Source organism: Pseudonaja textilis, chromosome 6 (genome assembly GCF_049901715.1).
Source record: "Pseudonaja textilis isolate UNSWEBS1 chromosome 6, rPseTex1.2, whole genome shotgun sequence".
NCBI classification, from domain to species: domain Eukaryota; kingdom Metazoa; phylum Chordata; class Lepidosauria; order Squamata; family Elapidae; genus Pseudonaja; species Pseudonaja textilis.
In genome coordinates, this window is record NC_141995.1 from 44,242,470 (window position 1) to 44,262,173 (window position 19,704).

Genomic DNA, 19,704 nt, shown 5'->3' on the forward strand with positions numbered 1-19,704 from the left:
GGGGTGTGGAGGGTGGCTTTGTGGTGAAAATGATGAAGAGCCTGGGGGTCAGTTGGAATAGGAGCTGAAGCTTTAGGAACCGTAGTCTGACAGATGACAGAAATTTATTATGAGGGAATAGTATGAACTGTTGAGGTAATTCCCCATTAGGAGAAAGAGCGCATACAGGAAGACGTATTTGAGAGTGGTGTTTGAATAATACACACACACCACACAGATACACTGTACAGTAAATGTAGGTTTTTACTTCCAGAAACTTTTAAGCAAAGTTCAAACACAGTCCAAAGTCATTCACAGGTTAAATCAGTCAGTTTTCAGTCCAGGGATAATCCAATAACAAATTCCGGTATCAAAAACAGTTCAGTATCAGACTTATACCAAATCCAGGAATAACAGTCCATTAGAAAAACAGCAAAACTCTCCAACAGAAGAAAACAGAGACTTACTGAGACTTCTTCTGAGACTAAGACTAAACAACCCAGGTTTCTGGCTCCATCTTATGGCCGTTTGAGTAACCACACCCAATTGCAGTTTTTAGCATGCTCTTAAAGAGACAGTATTAAAATGTCTATCCTGGTTTATATATTTCCATCCCAAATAGCTATTAGGTTACTTACATTCCTAACATTCTCCCCTTTTGGGTAGGACAGTATACACAACCTTACATTCTAAGTCCATAATCTTTACAGCAAGCCTTATGCTTTATAGAGCCTTGGGCCTTTGTAAAATGATCTGCTATATTGTTTTCTGACATACAGTATTCCAGCTTAATCATTTTACTTTGCACACATTGTCTCACATTTAAATATCTTAAATCTGTATGTCTTGTTCTTGTTTTAACAGCAATATTTGAAGCCATCTGTATTGCTGATTGATTATCTTCATAAACAACAATTGAATCTGTTACATTAATTCCCATATCAATCAATAATTGCTTATATAAAACTAAATCTGTACATAGTAAAGACAAACATGAGAATTCAGCCTCCATTGTTGACAAACTTAGATGTTTCTGTCTAATAGACCTCCATCCAATCAATGCTTTTCCCAATAATAATACTGTACCCGATGTAGATTTTCATGTATTTATGTCTGTAGCAAAACTTGCATCAGCATATGCAGTTAAATTCAATTCATCTTTTGGCTCCAAATACAATGCATAATGCATTGTTTGTTTTAGATGTCTTAACACACGTTTAGCAGCTTGCCGGTGCCTTTCAGTCGGCTCAGCGTTAAATATCGCTAATTAACACTGTATGCTATATCTGGCCTTGACCAATTACTGAGATAAGATAAACTACCAATCAAAGACTGATAAATGTTCTTATCAAAAACAGGACCTTGAACATCACTATAGCTAAACTCCTGGCTCATTGGTGTTTTAGCCGGTTTACAAAGTTCCATTTTAAAACTTTTTAGTAATTGGTTAATTTTATCTGCGTGTGAGATTTTGTATCCTCCCCTGGTTTTATCTATCTTTAAACCAAGATATTGTTTGATTTCTCCTAACTGTTTTATCTTAAATTTTTGTTCTAACAGTGAGATTCTTGTTCAGTTTTGGTGATTAATGCTATGTCATCAGTAAATAATAGCAACAATGAAATTACACCATTACTTTCTCTTTTGAACAAACATGGATCAGCCATGCCAGCTACAACTGTACATTGGTTCCACTCATATCCTGATTGCTTTAAGCCATAAAGACTCTTTTTCAATCTCCAGCAATCAGTTGTATTATCATTTTTGAGACCTAAAGGTTTCTTTAAATATATAGTGTGTTGCAACGGTGCATGCAGTTATGCCGTCTCTACATCCAAGTGATTTATAATGTATTTCTCCTTAGCTGCCCACACCAATGCTGCTCATAATGTTGTAGCCTTCAGACTAGGTGCAAACACTTCATCAGAGTCATTTGCTGTCTGATTGAACCCTTGTGCTACTAAACTGGCTTTATGGGTAACAGTCCCATCCACACCTGTCTTCAGTTTATAAATCCATTTACATCCTATGGAATATTTACCTGGTGGTAACTTAATAGTTTCGTATACCTCCAGTCTTTTTAATGATTCCAGTTCCTTATCCATTGCTACCTGCCAAGCAGCCTGATCCTTAGCAGGATACAGTTTTAGTTTACTATAGTTAACTTGGAACTATATTCACATATCTATCAGGTGGTCGTGTTACACGGGTTGAACGTCTTGGTAATACAGGGCTTACTATCATTGCTGGATTCCTGTTCCAGTTTATCCCACCCAACGTGCTCAAGAAATTTTGCATTAGCACTACAATAAACATGAGCTGTGCTTTGATCCCAAAATCTAAATGATCTATGGTTTGCCTCATAACCCACAAAAAATAACTTCTTAGCTCTATGTTGCCCTTTCAGTCTTACTTGTGAGGGATTATCTACCCATGCTGGAGCTCCAAATGTGTGTAGGTAACTTAAATTTGGCTTTCTGCCATGCCAACGAGTGAATGGCAATTCTCCAGTTGTTGTGTTAACTACATTGTTTAACACATGATTACTACACATTATGGCCTCACCCCACATTGTTTCAGGTAAACCTGAATCAGATAACATAGTGCGAGCCATGGCTTGTAATGTTTGCCCTCTTTGTTCTACAAAGAAATTATGTGGTCTGTAAGGTGCAGAACGTTTATGCTCAACACCAGCCAATTTCAACATAGTTTGGAATCTTTTGTTAACAAACTCAGTCCCATTATCAGTAACTAACATAATTACTTTACTTTTCATTTTTCTCTCAGCAAACCTTAGCCAGTTAAAGAAATGTTGGAATGTTTCTGTTTTGTTTTTCATAAGATAGCAGAAACCGTATCGTGAATAATGGTCCATTATACTCAAAATATAACAGGCACCTCCTAAACTTGGTTTTTTAGGACCAATTATGTCAGCAAACACAACCTCTAAAGGTTCTTTGGTCTTAAACCCATTTAGTCTGTTTGCAGGAGTAACCTTGCTTTTCTCTTGGCTACAAGCATTACAGTTTAAATACTTGCTACAGGGTTTCAGTTTTACTCCCTCTGACAATTTAACAGTTTGTTTGAGCATTTTGAAATTAATGTGCCCTAGACGTCCATGCAGTAAATGTCTACATTCATCATGTGGCTTAACATTGTTATAAACTGAGTTAGCCATTTTCAATTGGTCATCATGTATTACATATAAATCATTTTCTAAATTAGCAGTAACACTTTTACCCTTTTTCTCTATTATACATTTATCTCCCCTAAAGGTTACTACATAACCAAGATTAACTAAAGCCCTTACTGATAATAAATTAAATTTCAGTTTAGGTACATATAACATAGTTAAATGTTCGTTTATACAAAAACAATATGCATTACATTGACCAGATGCTTTAATCTTCCATCCATTTGCCAATGATACATGTTGTTTACTTGTGGACATCTTTACAAACCTTTTTCTATCTTTAGTAATGCATTGCGATGCTCCACAATCAACAACTCACAAATCATGGTTTACAGTTGAATTGCTAGACATAGCTAAACTAACATTCTTCTTAGCCTTCTGGTGATTACCACTATTCTGTTGTTTTCCTTTTTTACAGAATTTAGCTGTATGTCCCCTAGCCCCACAAGAAAAACATTTCCTAACAGTATATGCAGTTGAAGATAAATCCTCTTCTTGTGGTTGTTCCTTCCTCAGTTGGTCCCTATCCAGCCGACTTCTTGCTTCTTCTAACAATCTTCCAGTTATGTCAGTCAATGTCAGTTTATCTCTGGGCAGGACTTCCAGTGAAGATACGTAATCATCATAACTTTCATCCAGTGAGGAAAGAATGATGTAAACTTGATGCAGCTCTGAAAATATCAGTTCTTTTTCATGTACCTCTTGAAAAGTTCTTTTCATTAAGTTTAAATGAGCTAACATATCTCCACCTTTCAGAAGATGTGCTCTAAACAGTTTACGTGTAAGATGTATGTGTGCACCTACACTGTCATGAACATAAATCCTCTTCAAATTCTCCCAACACCTAGCAGCAAACTCTTCTCCACGAATATGGACTAGCTGCTGGTCACTCAGTGTTAGTCCAATTATACAAAGAGCTCATTCATTTTTCTGTTTAAAATCAGCAAGCTTCTTGGCATCGTCCTCATAAGCTGGATCCCAAGCATTTACATCCGATGGATCTTGAACTACAGTTCATAAACCTTCTCTACGCAAAAGTAGACTGAACTTCATAGACCAGGAAACATAGTTTGTTCCATCCAACCGGTTTATCAGTGATAGACTTGTGTCTTGTGCCATCTTTACCAGGATAGTAACCCACAATTAAACACTAAACAGCTGTCTGTATACAGTACTGTGCATTCACAACAACTCTCAGTTATCTGAGCCTGGTATGGCTGGTCCCATAACCAGTGTTGAGGTAATTCCCCACTAGGAGAATGAGCGTATACAGGGAGACATATCTGAGAGTGGTGTTTGAATAATACACACACACCGCACAGATACACTGTACAGTAAATATAGGTTTTTACTTCCAGAAACTTTTAAGCAAAGTTCAAACACAGTCCAAAGTCATTCACAGGTTAATTCAGTCAGTTTTCAGTCCAGGAATAATCCAATAACAAATTCCGGTATCAAAAACAGTATCAGACTTACACCAAATCCAGGAATAACAGTCCATTAGAAGAACGGCAAAACACTCCAACAGAAGAAAACAGAGACTCACTGAGACTTCTTCTGAGACTAAGACTAAACAACCCAGGTTTCTGGCTCCATCTTATGGCCGTTTGAGTAACCACACCCAATTGCAGTTTTTAGCATGCTCTTAAAGAGACAGTATTAAAATGTCTATCCTGGTTTATATATTTCCATCCCAAATAGCTATTAGGTTACTTACATTTCTAACATGAACGCCCCCGTATCCGACTAGATTACTAGAAGAAAAGATCCAGAGACACCTGTGAGGCAGAGAATTTCATAGACCAGTCACAAAAAATGGGCGTGTCATAGAAACACAGCATAGGTCTCATGTGTCTGATAACCTGGTCTCTGTTGAATCTGAAAAAGTGTTAAGTTTCCTAATTCAGGGGTCTCCAACTGTGCTACTAAATATCTTCATCCCTATTAGGAGACAACCTGCTTAATTTTATGTCAATTGTATTTTTAAGTCATCTTCAAAAATAGCTCCATGTAGAATGTATTACAATAGTCTGGTGGTTTGTTTGTTTTATATGCCATCCCTCTCATTAATAAGGTGACTCTGGGAAGCATATGATAAGGATACAAATTACTGTGGTAACAACACTGACTGACTTGCATCGGCCCTCATCCACTGCTTGAACAGGAGCTGGGAATTCAAGATAATTCCCAAGTAACAGACCTGCTCCTTCAGGGGATGGCAACCCTGTCCAGAATTGGATAACCTTGGAATTGGATAAAGTGAAAGGTCACTCTCCTCCTATGAACAACATTCCCATCTTGCTGAAATGCATGTTAACCTTTTTATATCTAATTCATCTGTTTCTAATGGTAAATAAGGATATCCATAATATTTCCTGCTTTGAGTGGCAGTATACATTGACTATCACTGGAACGTTAATGATACTCAATCTCAAACTGATTTCCCCCAATCGCTTTATGAAGATGTAGTATAAAAGTCAATGCCCCTTCTCAATGAAGTATTGATGAGAACTGTTTGTTTCAGAACTACTGTGAACTGGTATTTTGAATTGTCACAGTTGGCCCAGAAGAATGCCATCATAGTTACTAAACACTGCAAAGAGGTTTAATATGACCAGAAAGAACTTTCCTCCAGATCCCACCATAAGTCATTTTGTGCAATTTCACTCTGATGCCAAGATCCGAATCTCATCTAGAAGGGATTTGGGTTATCTAATTCATTTGTTATCCTCTGTTGCTGAAGCCTAATCTCCAAACCTCCCACCACCACCACCAAAAAGAAAGAAAAAAGAAAACAAGTTGGAAGTTGCCCAGTGTAGCTGGATCTAGAGAAATCCTTTTTAGAACAAATACACCATGCCTCTTTGGAGACAGATGCTATACCATCATTTCCTCAAAGAGGTATAAATCACCATTCAGATTCAGCTGTACCTCTACTGGTTTCCCAAATAAATGAGAGGGGGTATAGGTCAGCCCAAAGCTGACACAATTCGTAACTATAGAGAACCTTGTCTGTTTCTTTCACTAGCTTAAAAGAATCCCAAATAATCTCTCAAGATATTGCCACAGTTATCTCTTTAAAGATGGGTCAGGGCTGACTCTTAAATTAAGATGCAACCAGTTGTCTCTGTTCAAGAGATTTACTCCCTTGCTTGGCTTGGAGCCTCATACAATGTCTTTGCTCTGCTGTTTTCAGTACTTGATGGTGCAGGGGCTGGGAGTCCTTACATTATCCTCATCTGGCCGCTCCAGATGCCGCCTATTTTTTATCAGCTTCATGTGATTTCTAGTTTGGTATCTGCTGAGACTGGCATTTGATAGGGTCAACTGGAGCAGCTTCTTCAGAGTCATCTTCAGACTCTGAGTCCTGGAACCTGGCAATGAGAGTTTTTATACTTTAGGGTCATACTAGCCTTTTGAATTTGTTCATTTGTCTCAAAATAACATATACGTTGTTCTCAGGGTAAAAAAAATGCAACTCTTTATCCATGTATGGCTTGTCAGGATGCAGCAAAGTAAGGTTATTGGTGGGTGTAGGTCAGTTCTACAGTATATGTGTTGTGCATGCCAGTGAATATGATATCTGAATATTGGTGCTAAAATTTAAATTCACTTTTAAAATATTTTATTTTTAGAGTATTAATCCACCTGTCCCACCACCCCCACCACCTGTCTTATCTGCTGCAATAATTGCCTCTAATCCTACGTGCCTGCCTTTGGGGTCAATTCAGAAGTCAACATCTGCATTGACCGAGCAAATATCACATTTGAGAGCACAGACAAGACCAAGTGTGTAAGTGAAACTAGAATTTATTGGCAATTAATGGAAAGGATTATTAAAAATTGCCAAAGTAATGAATTGACATTGTTTGACTTTTCATTTGGTGTCTTTAATTAAGAAAAAGCCACAAGACATGTTTGGTTTTGATATATTGCAATTTTTATTACCTTCTCAGACTTCTTACTGATAGTATTTAAGTAAAGTTTCCTTCATTTTAATATAATTTGGTGATTTCATGAATATCTTGGTATAATTTTCTTATTAAAAATATGGGAGTGGTTTCCCATTATTATTATTTTCCAAGATGCTTTCTGATTCCCTAGATATATTTTGTTGTGGCCTCTTTCTAAGCACTAATCAGCTCCAACTTTTTAAGATCAGGCAAGGTCACTTAAGTGCTGCTATCTAATCAGGCAACAGTATCCTATAGTTTTGTAAATTGTATTCTTTAAAAAAAGAAGTGTTAAAGAAGTCTATGAAAATACTAAATTGTGAAGTAGTATAAGCAACAGTAAATTGCTGGTTAATATTAGAAATGATGCTAAACATTTTGGCATATCCTTAGTAAATTTATATAAAATTTCAATGAAGTGCAATTTTTTAATTATAATACATTTTGGCTCAAACTCAAAATTTGCATATTATTCTACATGCCTTCTTGCCCATGCATTAATAGATGGTTTTGTCTAAGACCATTCATACATAAAAGCCTCTCTTTTAAAAAACCCCCAAAAGTACTTCAATAGCTCCTGAAGTAAAGGCAGCCCTTCTTTTTGCCTGCAAGTTAGATAACCAGCAGTAAGTAACTCTTCAAGTTTTTGAGATGTGTAATTAGAAAAAAGTATAGCAGTAGTGATTATACTTACTGTGACTAGTTATTGGACATTTGAAAAAGTAAAACCTTAAGAAACCCCTTGGGAGGGATAAACAGTTTTGGAGAGAACATTTTATATATCTTTTTTTTTGATTATAGTAATTTATGTGATTAAAATATCTCTGACTATAGAGAGGAACAACTTTTCATGCTAAACAAAACCAACACATTTTATTTTCAAGCAGAAATGATTCTATAAAATATGCAAATTGCAACATTTGAAATTAAAATAAAGACATAAAGCAAACAGATATTTTGATGTTCTGTTCCTTAGCTTGCAGTTCATTAAGAATGATTCCTTTTCTAGGTATATTGCTATTTATCCATACACTCCTAGAAAAGAAGATGAACTGGAATTGAGAAAAGGTGAAATGTTTTTGGTGTTTGAACGTTGTCAGGATGGCTGGTTTAAAGGAACTTCCATGCATACCAGCAAAATTGGTGTATTCCCTGGAAATTATGTGGCACCAGTTACAAGGTATGATGTTCAATCAGTTATACTTCAACAAATTTCAGAAATAAAATGTTTTGAAAATGTGTATATAATGGGACTGAATGATCTATTTAACAAGAAGCATAATGTTTACATTATTTTTAATAGGCCAATGACAAGTGCCTCCCAAGCAAAAATACCTGTATCTACTGCTGGCCAGACAGGGCGAGTAGTGACCATGGTCAATGCTTCCACTGCTGGAGGAACAGTGCAAAAACTTCAGGGAAATGGTGTGACAGTGACTTCTGATACAATACCAACAGTCTCTGCTGCACATATACAAAAGAGTCCACAATCCAAGATCATTATGCATATGTCCAGTCAAATGACATTGAATCAAGCTCGCAATGCAGTTAGAACAGGTAAAATAATTTGTTTCTTGACATAGGCAATATACATATAAAGAATGCCCTGCAGCTTGATAAATCTTAACATTTATAGAGGAAAGAGGGTGCAGCAAATATGGTGTACTTGATTTACAATAGTTTGTTTAGTGACTGTTCAGAGTTACAATGGCACTGAAAACAGAGATTTATGACCGTTTTTCACACTTATGATCGTTTTAGCATCGCCACGTGGTCATGTGATTTACATTTGGATGTTTGACAGCTGACTCACATTTATGACAGTTGCAGTGTCCCAAAGTCATATGAGCTTTTTTGTGAACTTCTGACAAGCAAAATCAATGGGGAAATCAGATTCACTTAACAACCATATTACTAATTTAACAACTGCAGTGATTCACGTAACAAATGGGGCAAAATTCACTTACCAACATGAATTTTGGACTCAGTTGTGGTCATAAGTTGAGGACTAACTGTATTTAGTATTTGTGGAGATAATATACAGATTTACTTGGTGACCTTGGCTGAGTTATATTTCAAGGGTAACATTGTTTTTTCATACATATTGTAGGTTTTAAAAGAGTGGAATATAAATATACGGCTAATATGTCACAATCTGAAAATATATTCTTTTTCATTAGCCATTACAGTTTCCTTTGTCATTACAGTTGCCATTACAGTTTCCTTTGTCATTACAGTTGCAATTCATAGCCAAGAAAGACCAACAGCCACTGTAACACCAATTCAAACTCAGAATTCAGCATGCCTTATTCCTGCTGCTGTAATTATTCCACACCATCCTGTTGCCTCCCAACAGCTACAACCTCAATTTCCAAATGCTGCTGCTTATATCACAGCTGTAAATATCAACCGAGCAAATGTCCCATTGGCTTGCACAACTTCTTCATTAAGTTCTCCTAGCACTTCTGTATCGGTAGATGGAGATTCAAGTGGGAAAATTGTGACTGTTCATACGGGAGCTCCAGCTTCCCCAGAGAATACCTTGACTGCTGGAGGTACTCCTATGCTGAGTAAAACAGAGAGAGATGGAAAGGTAGGCATACTATTTTTGTTCTTTATGATCTCGGTGTTGACCATGAAAACCCAAACAGGTCTAAATCTAGTCAATGTTTGAATGGGAAATTGTGAGAAATTACTTCATGGTAATACTTCCATATTTTTACCAAAAATATCATGGACATCTACAAAATCATTAGGAGTCAAGCTCCATGCAGGTACTTTTTATGTCCTCTGCAGAATCCTTCAATCTTCCCACAGTTCTCTGTTAATTACTTGTCTATTAATCTTAGAAAAAATAATTGCCTTTATTTTCAACTATTTTTGATTAGGTATAATATTACCATTTGAAACAATGTCTTTGGTATGACATAGTGGCAGATTCAACATTTATTAATAGTAAACCTATATAATAATTATATGTTCTCTAATCAGTTGTAATTTCAGTTGTAATTTCTAAATTTGCTTTCTAAAATTACATTAAGTTTTCCAATAATCAGAAAATCTTAGATTACAGTAGCTTCTTTTAATAGCCACCTTTTATTTTCAAAGTACTGCAGATGTAGAATGGCTGTTGATTGATCATTATTGGAATATATATTTCAGGGTTTTGTAGTTGACCCAAGTTGTAAACAAAGAAGACACTGCATGCTTTAATATTTTTTTCCATTTCTGTATGCAATATAACATTTTGGTTCCCTGAAGCAATGATGCCACTAACTTTTAAACATTTTAGGAGATATTTTATATGTATGATAAGTGCACTAGAAATGCTTTTTCAATAATAAAATGATACTCAAATATAATATCAGTTGAAGAGAAAATCAGAAAAGTCTAGGATAATGTTTCAATAATTTCATCGAAGTTTAAAAATAGAAAGAAAAGACTCATACAAACTAAAAAATAATACCAAAAAAGAAAAGGTGGAAAAAAAATATGTAAAAGGGAAAATATATAAATAAATAACTTCCCTTTTCATCAAGAAATGTAAAAACAATTTTAATAACTTGTTACCTTCTCCAACATTTCATTAAGTTCTCTTCATCATACAGTATATCTTATATCTATTAGCAAATAATAAAGCCTTAAATCTAAATCAGCAAAAAGCAATTAAGAACTACCAAAAGTAATTGTATGTATTTTAATCTTAAACAAATGAATCAATGTCATATTCTTTTAATTTACTTTATACAGTAACATCATTTTGTCTAAAAATACAAAAGGTTTTCCTATCTTAAATCGTTAGTCTCATCATTCAATCAGAAAAGTTTCAATGAAAATCTATCAGAAACAATAATGTTAGAATTTAATCCTATCAAATAAGGTATCACAAATTAATTTCTTATCATATTCTCTACATCTTCCTTAGAAATGTCTTTGCAAATTTAATGCTTTTTTCAATCTCAAAACTATAGGTTATCACTTTCTCTAAAGTACAAAAAAATCTTCACGTATCTTTTCTACAAACAAATCTTTAAGGCCTCATCATTCAGTCTTGGTTGAAAGAAATCCAGTAAAGGCTGCTAGAAAAAAAAACATATATATTTTAATCTTGGTTGAATTAACAATCTTTATAAAAATTGTTTTCATTTTAAAATTTTTGAAGTTTATTATTTTTGAGTAGTGTCCCAGGTTCAGATTTCTTGTTATTCTCCCTTTATCTTTTTAAAGGAATTTTTTCATTGGTAATAAGATATCTCATTTGTACATCAAAAATAAGAAAGTGTCCAAAGTCATCCAAGTAAAGAGTTACTTGAAGTTCTGATTTATTATTTGTGTGTCCCTTTTAGCCATTAAAACATCAACTGGTTTCAATTGGAGATCCTGTATAATATCTTTGTAAATATTATTCTTGTATCTTGTAAATTTTAAATCCACATCCAAAACAGCCTGATTCTCAGTTTTATCCTCCTTTTGTGAACCAATGTTTATAGTAATCTAGACAGAAAATTCTGAGTTCATTGTTGCCAAATATCCTTGAATTTAAACTACTTTTCTCCTTTATTAGGGGCTCTTCTTTAATTATAATGTTTAGTTCTTTCTGGTGGTGTCTAGTAACCAGCTTTCAAGGTCTACTTCTTATCGTTTTTTTTCTAACTTAGGATATTTTCCCAGGGAAATATTTCTTATACTTAGATTAAAAATCATATATTTTAATAGAATTTTAAACTGCAGGAAATATTCTTATAACATTTATAAAGCACTAAATAAAAATTATTTCATAATCTTATTTCCAGTCAATCTCAATTCTCAATCAGTTAAATTAATGTTCTAAAACACCCTTATTTCCAAATAACAAATCTTAAACTTACAGGAAACTTCTTTCATTGAAAATTTCCCCATGTAATAAAACTTATTCTCTGAAGGTTCTTAATATTTAAAAAGCTATTTACAAGCTATTTACAGTGAAATTGATTAAGAAAGTGCCTCTTTGAAAGCTCCAAATTGCTAACTCTCATGGAATTCCCAGAAAATGGGGACGCCTGGACAAGACTTCAGGGCTTGCAAAAGGCCAATAGGGTTGGGGTCATCCTGATAGCTTGAAGGGGTTATAGCAGAGAACGCACATCTCCTGGCTCCTGCCAACCAGCATTCTTGGCTGACAGGACCCACAACATGCCCAAACTGCCTGACTGAATTGGATGGCTAGAAACAACTGGAAGAAAACGGTCACTTAGATAACCTTGCCCCAAGCTATGCAGGGCTTTAAAGGTGATAACCAACACTTTGAATTACACCCAGAAACATATTGGCAACCAATGCAGCTCACAAAGCAGTGATGTTACATGTGTTAAATATCCAACACTCTTTACTACCCATGCAAACACATTCTGCACCAGTTGAAGCTTCTGAATTTTCTTCTAGGGAAGCCTTATGTACGGCACATTGAAGTAATCCAGATGAAACGTCACAGGGCCATGTGTAAGCAAACTTATGTCCCCTTAGAAGCCAAGGTATAAATTCTTGGTGCTGTAAGCCAAGAATTTGTTATACTATATGATATATTGTATATATGGGGACCATTTTTGCTTAAATTTGATTAAAATTATGGTGTGAATGTATACTGTTAATTTTGACATTGTTATGCATTCCCCAAATTTAAGCTTCCATATCTTAGTGGCTTTTATTTCATTTTTAATCTGTATTATGGATTTTTTCCCATTAATGTTTAGTATTAATGTACTATATGTGTTTGAACTTAAGCTCTGGGTTGCACAAATGCTATTTGTATTTAAGTAAAAAATATCCCCTTAGAAATAATGACTAATGAAAGTTTTCAATAAGTAAAATAATTTGTGGAAATTATAACCTCACTTCCCTTGCAGGATGATCCTAAGGATTGCAGGTCTGTAATTTATATGGTTTATAGCTGTTAGTAGTACACTGAGACTAATTTCTTGAAAAAAATATTCCCAAATGGTTTTACTGTATCACACCACCACTCCACATGCTTTGTTGTCCCGATGTATGTGAAGCACTTTAAATTTATATTTTTTTATTTATTAAATTTATATGCTGCCAATCTTACTGTTGAAGATACCCTCAGTAGCTTCAAGTACAAAACTGATTACTTGATTGCCAAATGTAAAAATCCACATTCATATTTCCTTTTTTAAAAAATTCTATTTTATAGAAAGAAAAAAAGGGGTTGCTAAAGTTACTTTCAGGAGCATCTACTAAGCGTAAACTTAGAGCATCACCACCATCATCCCCAACTCTCGAAGTTGAGCTGGCAACTACAGAACTCTCCCTTCAGGGTGCTGTAGGGCCAGAAATTCCATCGATTTCTGGTCAAGGAAGAGCAGACACTTGCTCCATGGACAGTGAATCCCCTACAATAGTGCTGGAGAATACTCACTGCAAAACAAGTTCTTTGGATTCTAATATACCTGTAGTTCCTCCTCCAAGGCAACCATGCTCATCATTGGCTCCAGTGTCAAATGAATCCAGATCTGTAATCTATGAACGGTCAGTCATTTTCCTGGATAAAAAAGTTTTCTTACATTTCATCAAGGATTGCTAATTATTAAAAATGATGGAAGAAATTTTATATTAATATTCTCCTTGAATTGTATTCTGTTTGAGATGTTCATTTATTTCTAATATATTATATAAGCAGGCAGTTGCTTCTAATATTGCTTGTTGGATGGTGATCTGATTAGGGGACTAGAGGCTAAAGTATACAATATGAAGAATGGTTGTAAGAATTGGGTACGTTTAGTTTAATGAAAAAGATTAGGGGTGATACGATAGCAGTGTTTTAATATCTAAAGGCTTGCTACAAAGAAGAGGGTGTTAACTTATTATTCTCCAAAGTATCTGAAGTGAGAACAAGAAGCATTGTGTGGAAATAATCAAGGAAAGAACCAACCTAATTAGAACAATTAAGCAGTGGAATCAGAGGTGGTCTTCAGCAGGTTCTGACCAGTTCTGGAGAACCAGTAGCAGAAATTTTGAGTAGTTTGGAGAACCGGCAATTACCACCTCTGACTGGAGATTTTACAGTATCCTTCCCCTGCCATGACCATCAAGCCACACCCAAAGAACCGGAAGTAAAAACATTTGAATCCTACCACTGAGTGGAACGGGTTGCCTTCAGAAATTGTGGGTGATCTATCACTGAAGGTTTTTAAGAGACCAGACAACCATTTGTCTGAAGTGACATAAGGTTTCCTGCTTGGACTATAAGACTTCCAAGGTTCTTTCCAACTCTGTTAATCTATGAAACTGGATATTGAGGGGAGTTTTATGGCTGGCATAAAAGGAAGAATAATTCCCTTTATTAAAGAATTTTTTTGTTACACTGCATACTTTCAAGGACAAAATATCAAGCATAGCACAAATTATCCCAAATTCCTGATGGAATTTGCTGCAGATTCCTATTGGAATCTGAACTGATATGGTGAAAACTGAATTACAAAATGTAAATTAATAATGAAATTTACAAAATATACAAAATGAAAATGGTAATAGCCAGAAGAGATACAATGCACATGTTGTCTGTTATTATTAATTCTGAATTTATAGTTTATAGTTTGTTTATAATTATAAATAGTTCAACTAAGCTTTCTGATTCTTCTGCCTTTTTTTCTAAACAGTGGAAGTATAAATGTTTTTTAAAAATCTTATTCTACAGATACAGAGTAGTGGTATCCTACCCGCCTCAGAGTGAAGCTGAACTTGAACTTAAAGAAGGAGATGTTGTTTTTGTTCATAAAAAACATGAAGATGGCTGGTTCAAAGGCACATTGCAGCGAAATGGAAAAACTGGCCTTTTTCCTGGAAGCTTTGTGGAGAGTATCTGAGAAAACTAATTTGAAACATTTCAACTCTCACAGCACTATAAAACAAAGAGATTGCAGCCATGGAAGGCTGGAGCATAAACAAATTTATGTTTATGTTTTTCAGTATCCTTACAGCACAATTCTGGTAGCAAAGATTAAAATAGTTGCTTTTTATCATTTTGAATTATTGAGTGTAACGTGTGCCTTGTAATGTCTCATTTATTCTTCAGAGGATTTTAAAATGTGTGTGTGTGTGTATACACATACATATGATAAAAGCTTATTGTTTACAAGGCTGTAACTAATTTATTCATTTTTCTAAACTTGAATTCTGTTTAATAGCTAAAGTTTGGTGATTATGATTAACAAGTTATTTATAAGATAAGGAGAAGCTGGATTCTTTTCTTGCAAAAAGATATAATGTCAGATGGCTTTTTCCAACAGTGGGTGACAGTGAAGTAGGTTTTTTTTAATGGGTTAATGTTGGCTATAATGATGGTGATGTGATATCAGATTGAATCATGCACACTGGGGTAAAATGATATTGTGGATTTGTTTTATTTAGGGTGAGAAATTATCTGTCAATAACAAGTCTTAATGTCTCAGATAGAAACATTTCTGATGAAACATTTGTAAAAGGCAATTAAACAGCTATGTAGCATTGTTAACATTTTTCAAAGTGAGAATAGAATATATAAAATATACCAGAAATTGGGAACATCAACTTCCACTAGCATCTATTTGTCGAGTAGTTTTGGATATGTGTTTTCCTTTGTAGATTTGTCTAGTTCTTTGAGTCCATAACATAGAGAATGTAAACGAGTTAAGATAGATTTAATGCAAAACAACTGGAAGAATGGAATATAATTGTGATAATTGATAGAATCAAAATTTAAATTCAGGTTGCACTCACTGTCTAAATATGCCAATAAATGTTCGCTTCTTTACATTTTCAAACTGATTTGCATGGCTGAGACAAATTACCTTGTTTGAGCAATAGTGGTGGTAAGTGATATACTTGTGTTTTTAAAGTAAAGGCTGTAAGAACACTGTGAAATTTTTGCTAATTTTGAAACTGTTGCTATTTTTATATGTCTTGAGTTGTCAATGTCTTGCATGCATTATCACATTCATACAGGTATACAAAACAGCGCATGACTGACTATAGAGTTTATTATACTGTACCGTTATGATGAACTGGATGTTAAATAACCAGTTACCTGCTAGTGTGAAAACCACTGACCAAAAACTAGTGAGTAATTGGATGCTACTGTATAAAGAATATTCTCACTATTCAGCATAATTCCAGCCATGGATATTTTAAAGCACAAGAGTTTTGTGAAGCATATTCTCTACTTAATTTCAGACTTTGAAGAAGATTCAAATATTCAGTTTCCCCTCTCATTATTTTTGCATTCTTAGTTTGGAAATAAATGTTCTAAGGAAGGAAAACTGCCATTTAACTTTTTTTTATCCTTTGCTGAATATCCTCTGCTGAGAAGCTGTTCCCTCCTAAACAATGAATGTTATCAATTATAAACCAATGAACATTACAAATTATTACCAATGAACAATTATATTTAAAAATTATAGCCTTTTAAAACTTAGAATCTGTTGAGGTGGACTAGTAGAAATCTCCTATTCTCTTGTGATCTGCTAACATTTCTGGACATTACTCTGCCTTTCCCTCTTCAAGCTAATTAGTCCTAAGAGAGAGGAGCATGTTAGCAAGATTAAAAAAATAATCTTGTGAAGTCTTTTGATCCCTTCCCAAACTGAATTCTATACCACAAAAAATGTCAAATCTCATGGATTTAGTTGCTGGGAAGGGAATGGGTTTATAATAGTTACACTGGACCTTTTAGTAGACCTGAAATTGTCATTTATTCTGTACATGATTCTTGTCAGGAAACTACGATTACAGTATTTCAATATTATCGCATATTCAAACTATTATTACTATTATTATTGGCACAAGACTATCTTCATGCCATTGCTTGACAGTGGCAATCTTGTTACATTTAGCTTACCTAATTTCTGTATAACATTTAGATTATTTTGGCAGACCTCTTCTTTAAGTATATGATAGGAAGAAATTCTATAGGTAATTACCTTGAAATAGTAACCTGCCCATGAGAAAGATTGACCTGTAAATTTCTATCTATTACGAAGCTGCTCAAGATTATGAATTCAGTTACCAAAATTGTGGGTAACCTTAAACTCAGTATCTTTTCTTTAATAACCAGGTAGTGCGAATTTAAAAATCTTTGTTTTCCGACAAGAATGAGACTTTAATATTAAAGGAAATGCATGTTGTATTAAAGTGAAGAATTCAAAATAGTTGATGATTAATGATTTTCATGTAAAACACAAATGATTTTTTAAATATATAAATGGGAGAAAATAATTGGTAGTTGAAATGGTTTCTTCCAATATCAAGTAGTTTCATTATTATTTTAATATATTGAAAACATTCCTTAAATGATACACTGAACAATACAATTCTGTGGAATTTAAAAAGCTTGGTTTACTTGAATGTTTATATGATGTACAAACTATTTGAAATGAACTTTAATAAGGAAATGCTGGCATCAACTTTCATCAGCACCTATTGACACTTATGTGTCAATCTTATTTTCATGTATTAGTAGATTTATATGTGAGAGACTACTACAAAGAATCTTCTCCACATGGTAGCATATCTGTGTGTCACAGGTACCTCTGTTTCAAGATTTTATTATATAATGTCTATCAAAAATATAAATTAATATGATAGTGTTCTTACAGTATAATACATTTTCTAATAACTTTTTAAGAAAATGGATCATGTTTTATTTTAAAGGCTTGTTATACACCGTACAACAATTTTTTAAAATGCAGTTTTCATGTCACATGACCTTTATAATGTTTGTGGGACTTGGATTGGTTTTTAGGATTGCGTGTAATTGAATTTTTGAACAAAAAAGCCTTTACACTCATTTTGGAGTACTTTCTTAAAGAAATTCTGTGGAAAATTTTAATGTCTATATTTGAGGTCCAGTGAATGTTACATGTTTTTATCTGTTAAATTTCATTCCTAATAAATATTTTCTTAGCAAAGCACTTAAATGCATTGTGTTGTATTCTGGGAACTGTACTGGGGGATGAACAGTAGAGGAATATAGGGAACACACAATCACCTTAAGGTACAGATCCAGGGTTCTGGAAAGTGGCTTAGTTCCAATTTTTATATATGTAGCTCACTGATAGACATGTATTTATCCCAAGCATGTTTAAATTCTGTTGCTTATGATTGATTCACTCCCTCTGCTGAAATTGGTTTCTTAGATTTCTTAGCTGTTTTCCTTAGATCTCACGGTTTTACAGACACGCATTTTTATGCAGAGGATGGAATCGTCTAAGAATGCGAGATCTGGATCCTGGGGTGCGCTCCCTGCCTCCCTCCCCATTGGTGGGCAAGCACCCCAACTCCGTTGGGGTGATCCTTGCAGCCCATACATACTTCCCTTCCTACCCAAATTCCCGTGGGGTGGCCAGTGCCCCAAGCTCTCCATCTCTCCATCCGTCTCCACAGTGGCACAATTAGCAAAGTCCAGGCAGGTTCTGCTGGATGATCCTGCCACTACCCACTAGAGCACCAAACCTGCCCAGACTTTGCCAATTACACTGCCACAGAGGCAGATGGAGAAATGAAAAGTTTGGTGCGCCAACCACTCTGTGCCTCTTGCTTGTTGGAGGTACCTTGGGGGATACCAGGCATGCAGGGGGGTGCCTGTGGGCTGTGGGGGTGACTGAAGGAGATGATTCCCAGAGATGTGGGCAGCTGTACCCACCTGTTGCCGCCACAGAGCACACCCCAGGCTCCAGCACTCAAGGCATAGGAAGTGAGTGACCATAGGTGGTATGGAGCTCCCAGGTCCCGTGATTGCACTGCCCTAGCTTGCTGAAGGGGCTTTGGCATCCCTGGCAATGGTGCAGCTACTCCAACTCAGCTGTCCTACTGCTGCCCTGACAGGCCACCCAACCGCCCTGTGTTCCCATCTCCTCCAGCCAAAACCAGCACAAAAAACTGACCCATGTTGATTGCCAGTCACTGCCACCTTCATGCCACAATCCCCAAAATGGTTCATTCGAACCAACCTCCCAGCAGTGCACTTATGATACCCATAGCGCTGCCCGGGCTGGGACCTAGAACTGTGTTCGCTTTTTTGGCAGCTGAAGCACACTGCTGGCTCATATTTAAATGAGTGCCCACTAGGACTTCAAAAACCCTCTCACAATAGCTACTATTTAGTGAGGTGCCACCTATACCGTACCTGTGCATTTTGTTTTCATGCCTAAATTGGAACCTTATTTTTTTCACCATTGAATTTCATATTTTTAGATAGCACCCAATATTCAAGTCTGTCAAGAAAGATCCTTCTGTATCTTAAGGCTATCTTTTGGAGTGTTGGCTAATCCTGCCAGCTTGGTATTGTCTGCAAATTCAGTGAGTTCCCCATTTATTATCTCACCCAAATCATTGATGAAGATTTGAAGAGTACTCATCCAAAACATTGATAAAAATGTTGAAGGATCTAAAACAGCCTTGGGATGCATATAGATACAATTCCATTGAGGACTACACATTGAGTGTGGTTGGTCAGTCAGTTACAAATCCATCTGGTAGTGATACTGTCTAACCCACATTTTTCTATCTTACCAAGTAGTAGGTTATGGTCTACTTTATCGAATGCCT

The 19,704-nt window shown here is 35.3% G+C and overlaps 1 protein-coding gene across 2 annotated transcripts in view; it reads left to right on the plus strand.

Annotated features, from left to right (window-relative positions):
• SH3RF1 (SH3 domain containing ring finger 1) overlaps positions 1 to 18,068 on the plus strand; it is a 44,177-nt gene extending 26,109 nt beyond the window's left edge. For both annotated transcript variants that reach the window (XM_026699716.2, XM_087936439.1), the window contains exons 7-12: positions 6,808 to 6,965; positions 8,135 to 8,305; positions 8,429 to 8,682; positions 9,363 to 9,718; positions 13,316 to 13,650; positions 14,819 to 18,068. In XM_026699716.2, the coding sequence (XP_026555501.1) occupies positions 6,808 to 6,965; positions 8,135 to 8,305; positions 8,429 to 8,682; positions 9,363 to 9,718; positions 13,316 to 13,650; positions 14,819 to 14,987 (1,443 nt within the window). In that variant the 3' untranslated portion in view covers positions 14,988 to 18,068. The remainder of the gene's footprint in view (positions 1 to 6,807; positions 6,966 to 8,134; positions 8,306 to 8,428; positions 8,683 to 9,362; positions 9,719 to 13,315; positions 13,651 to 14,818) is intronic.
• Positions 18,069 to 19,704: the final 1,636 nt, after the last annotated feature.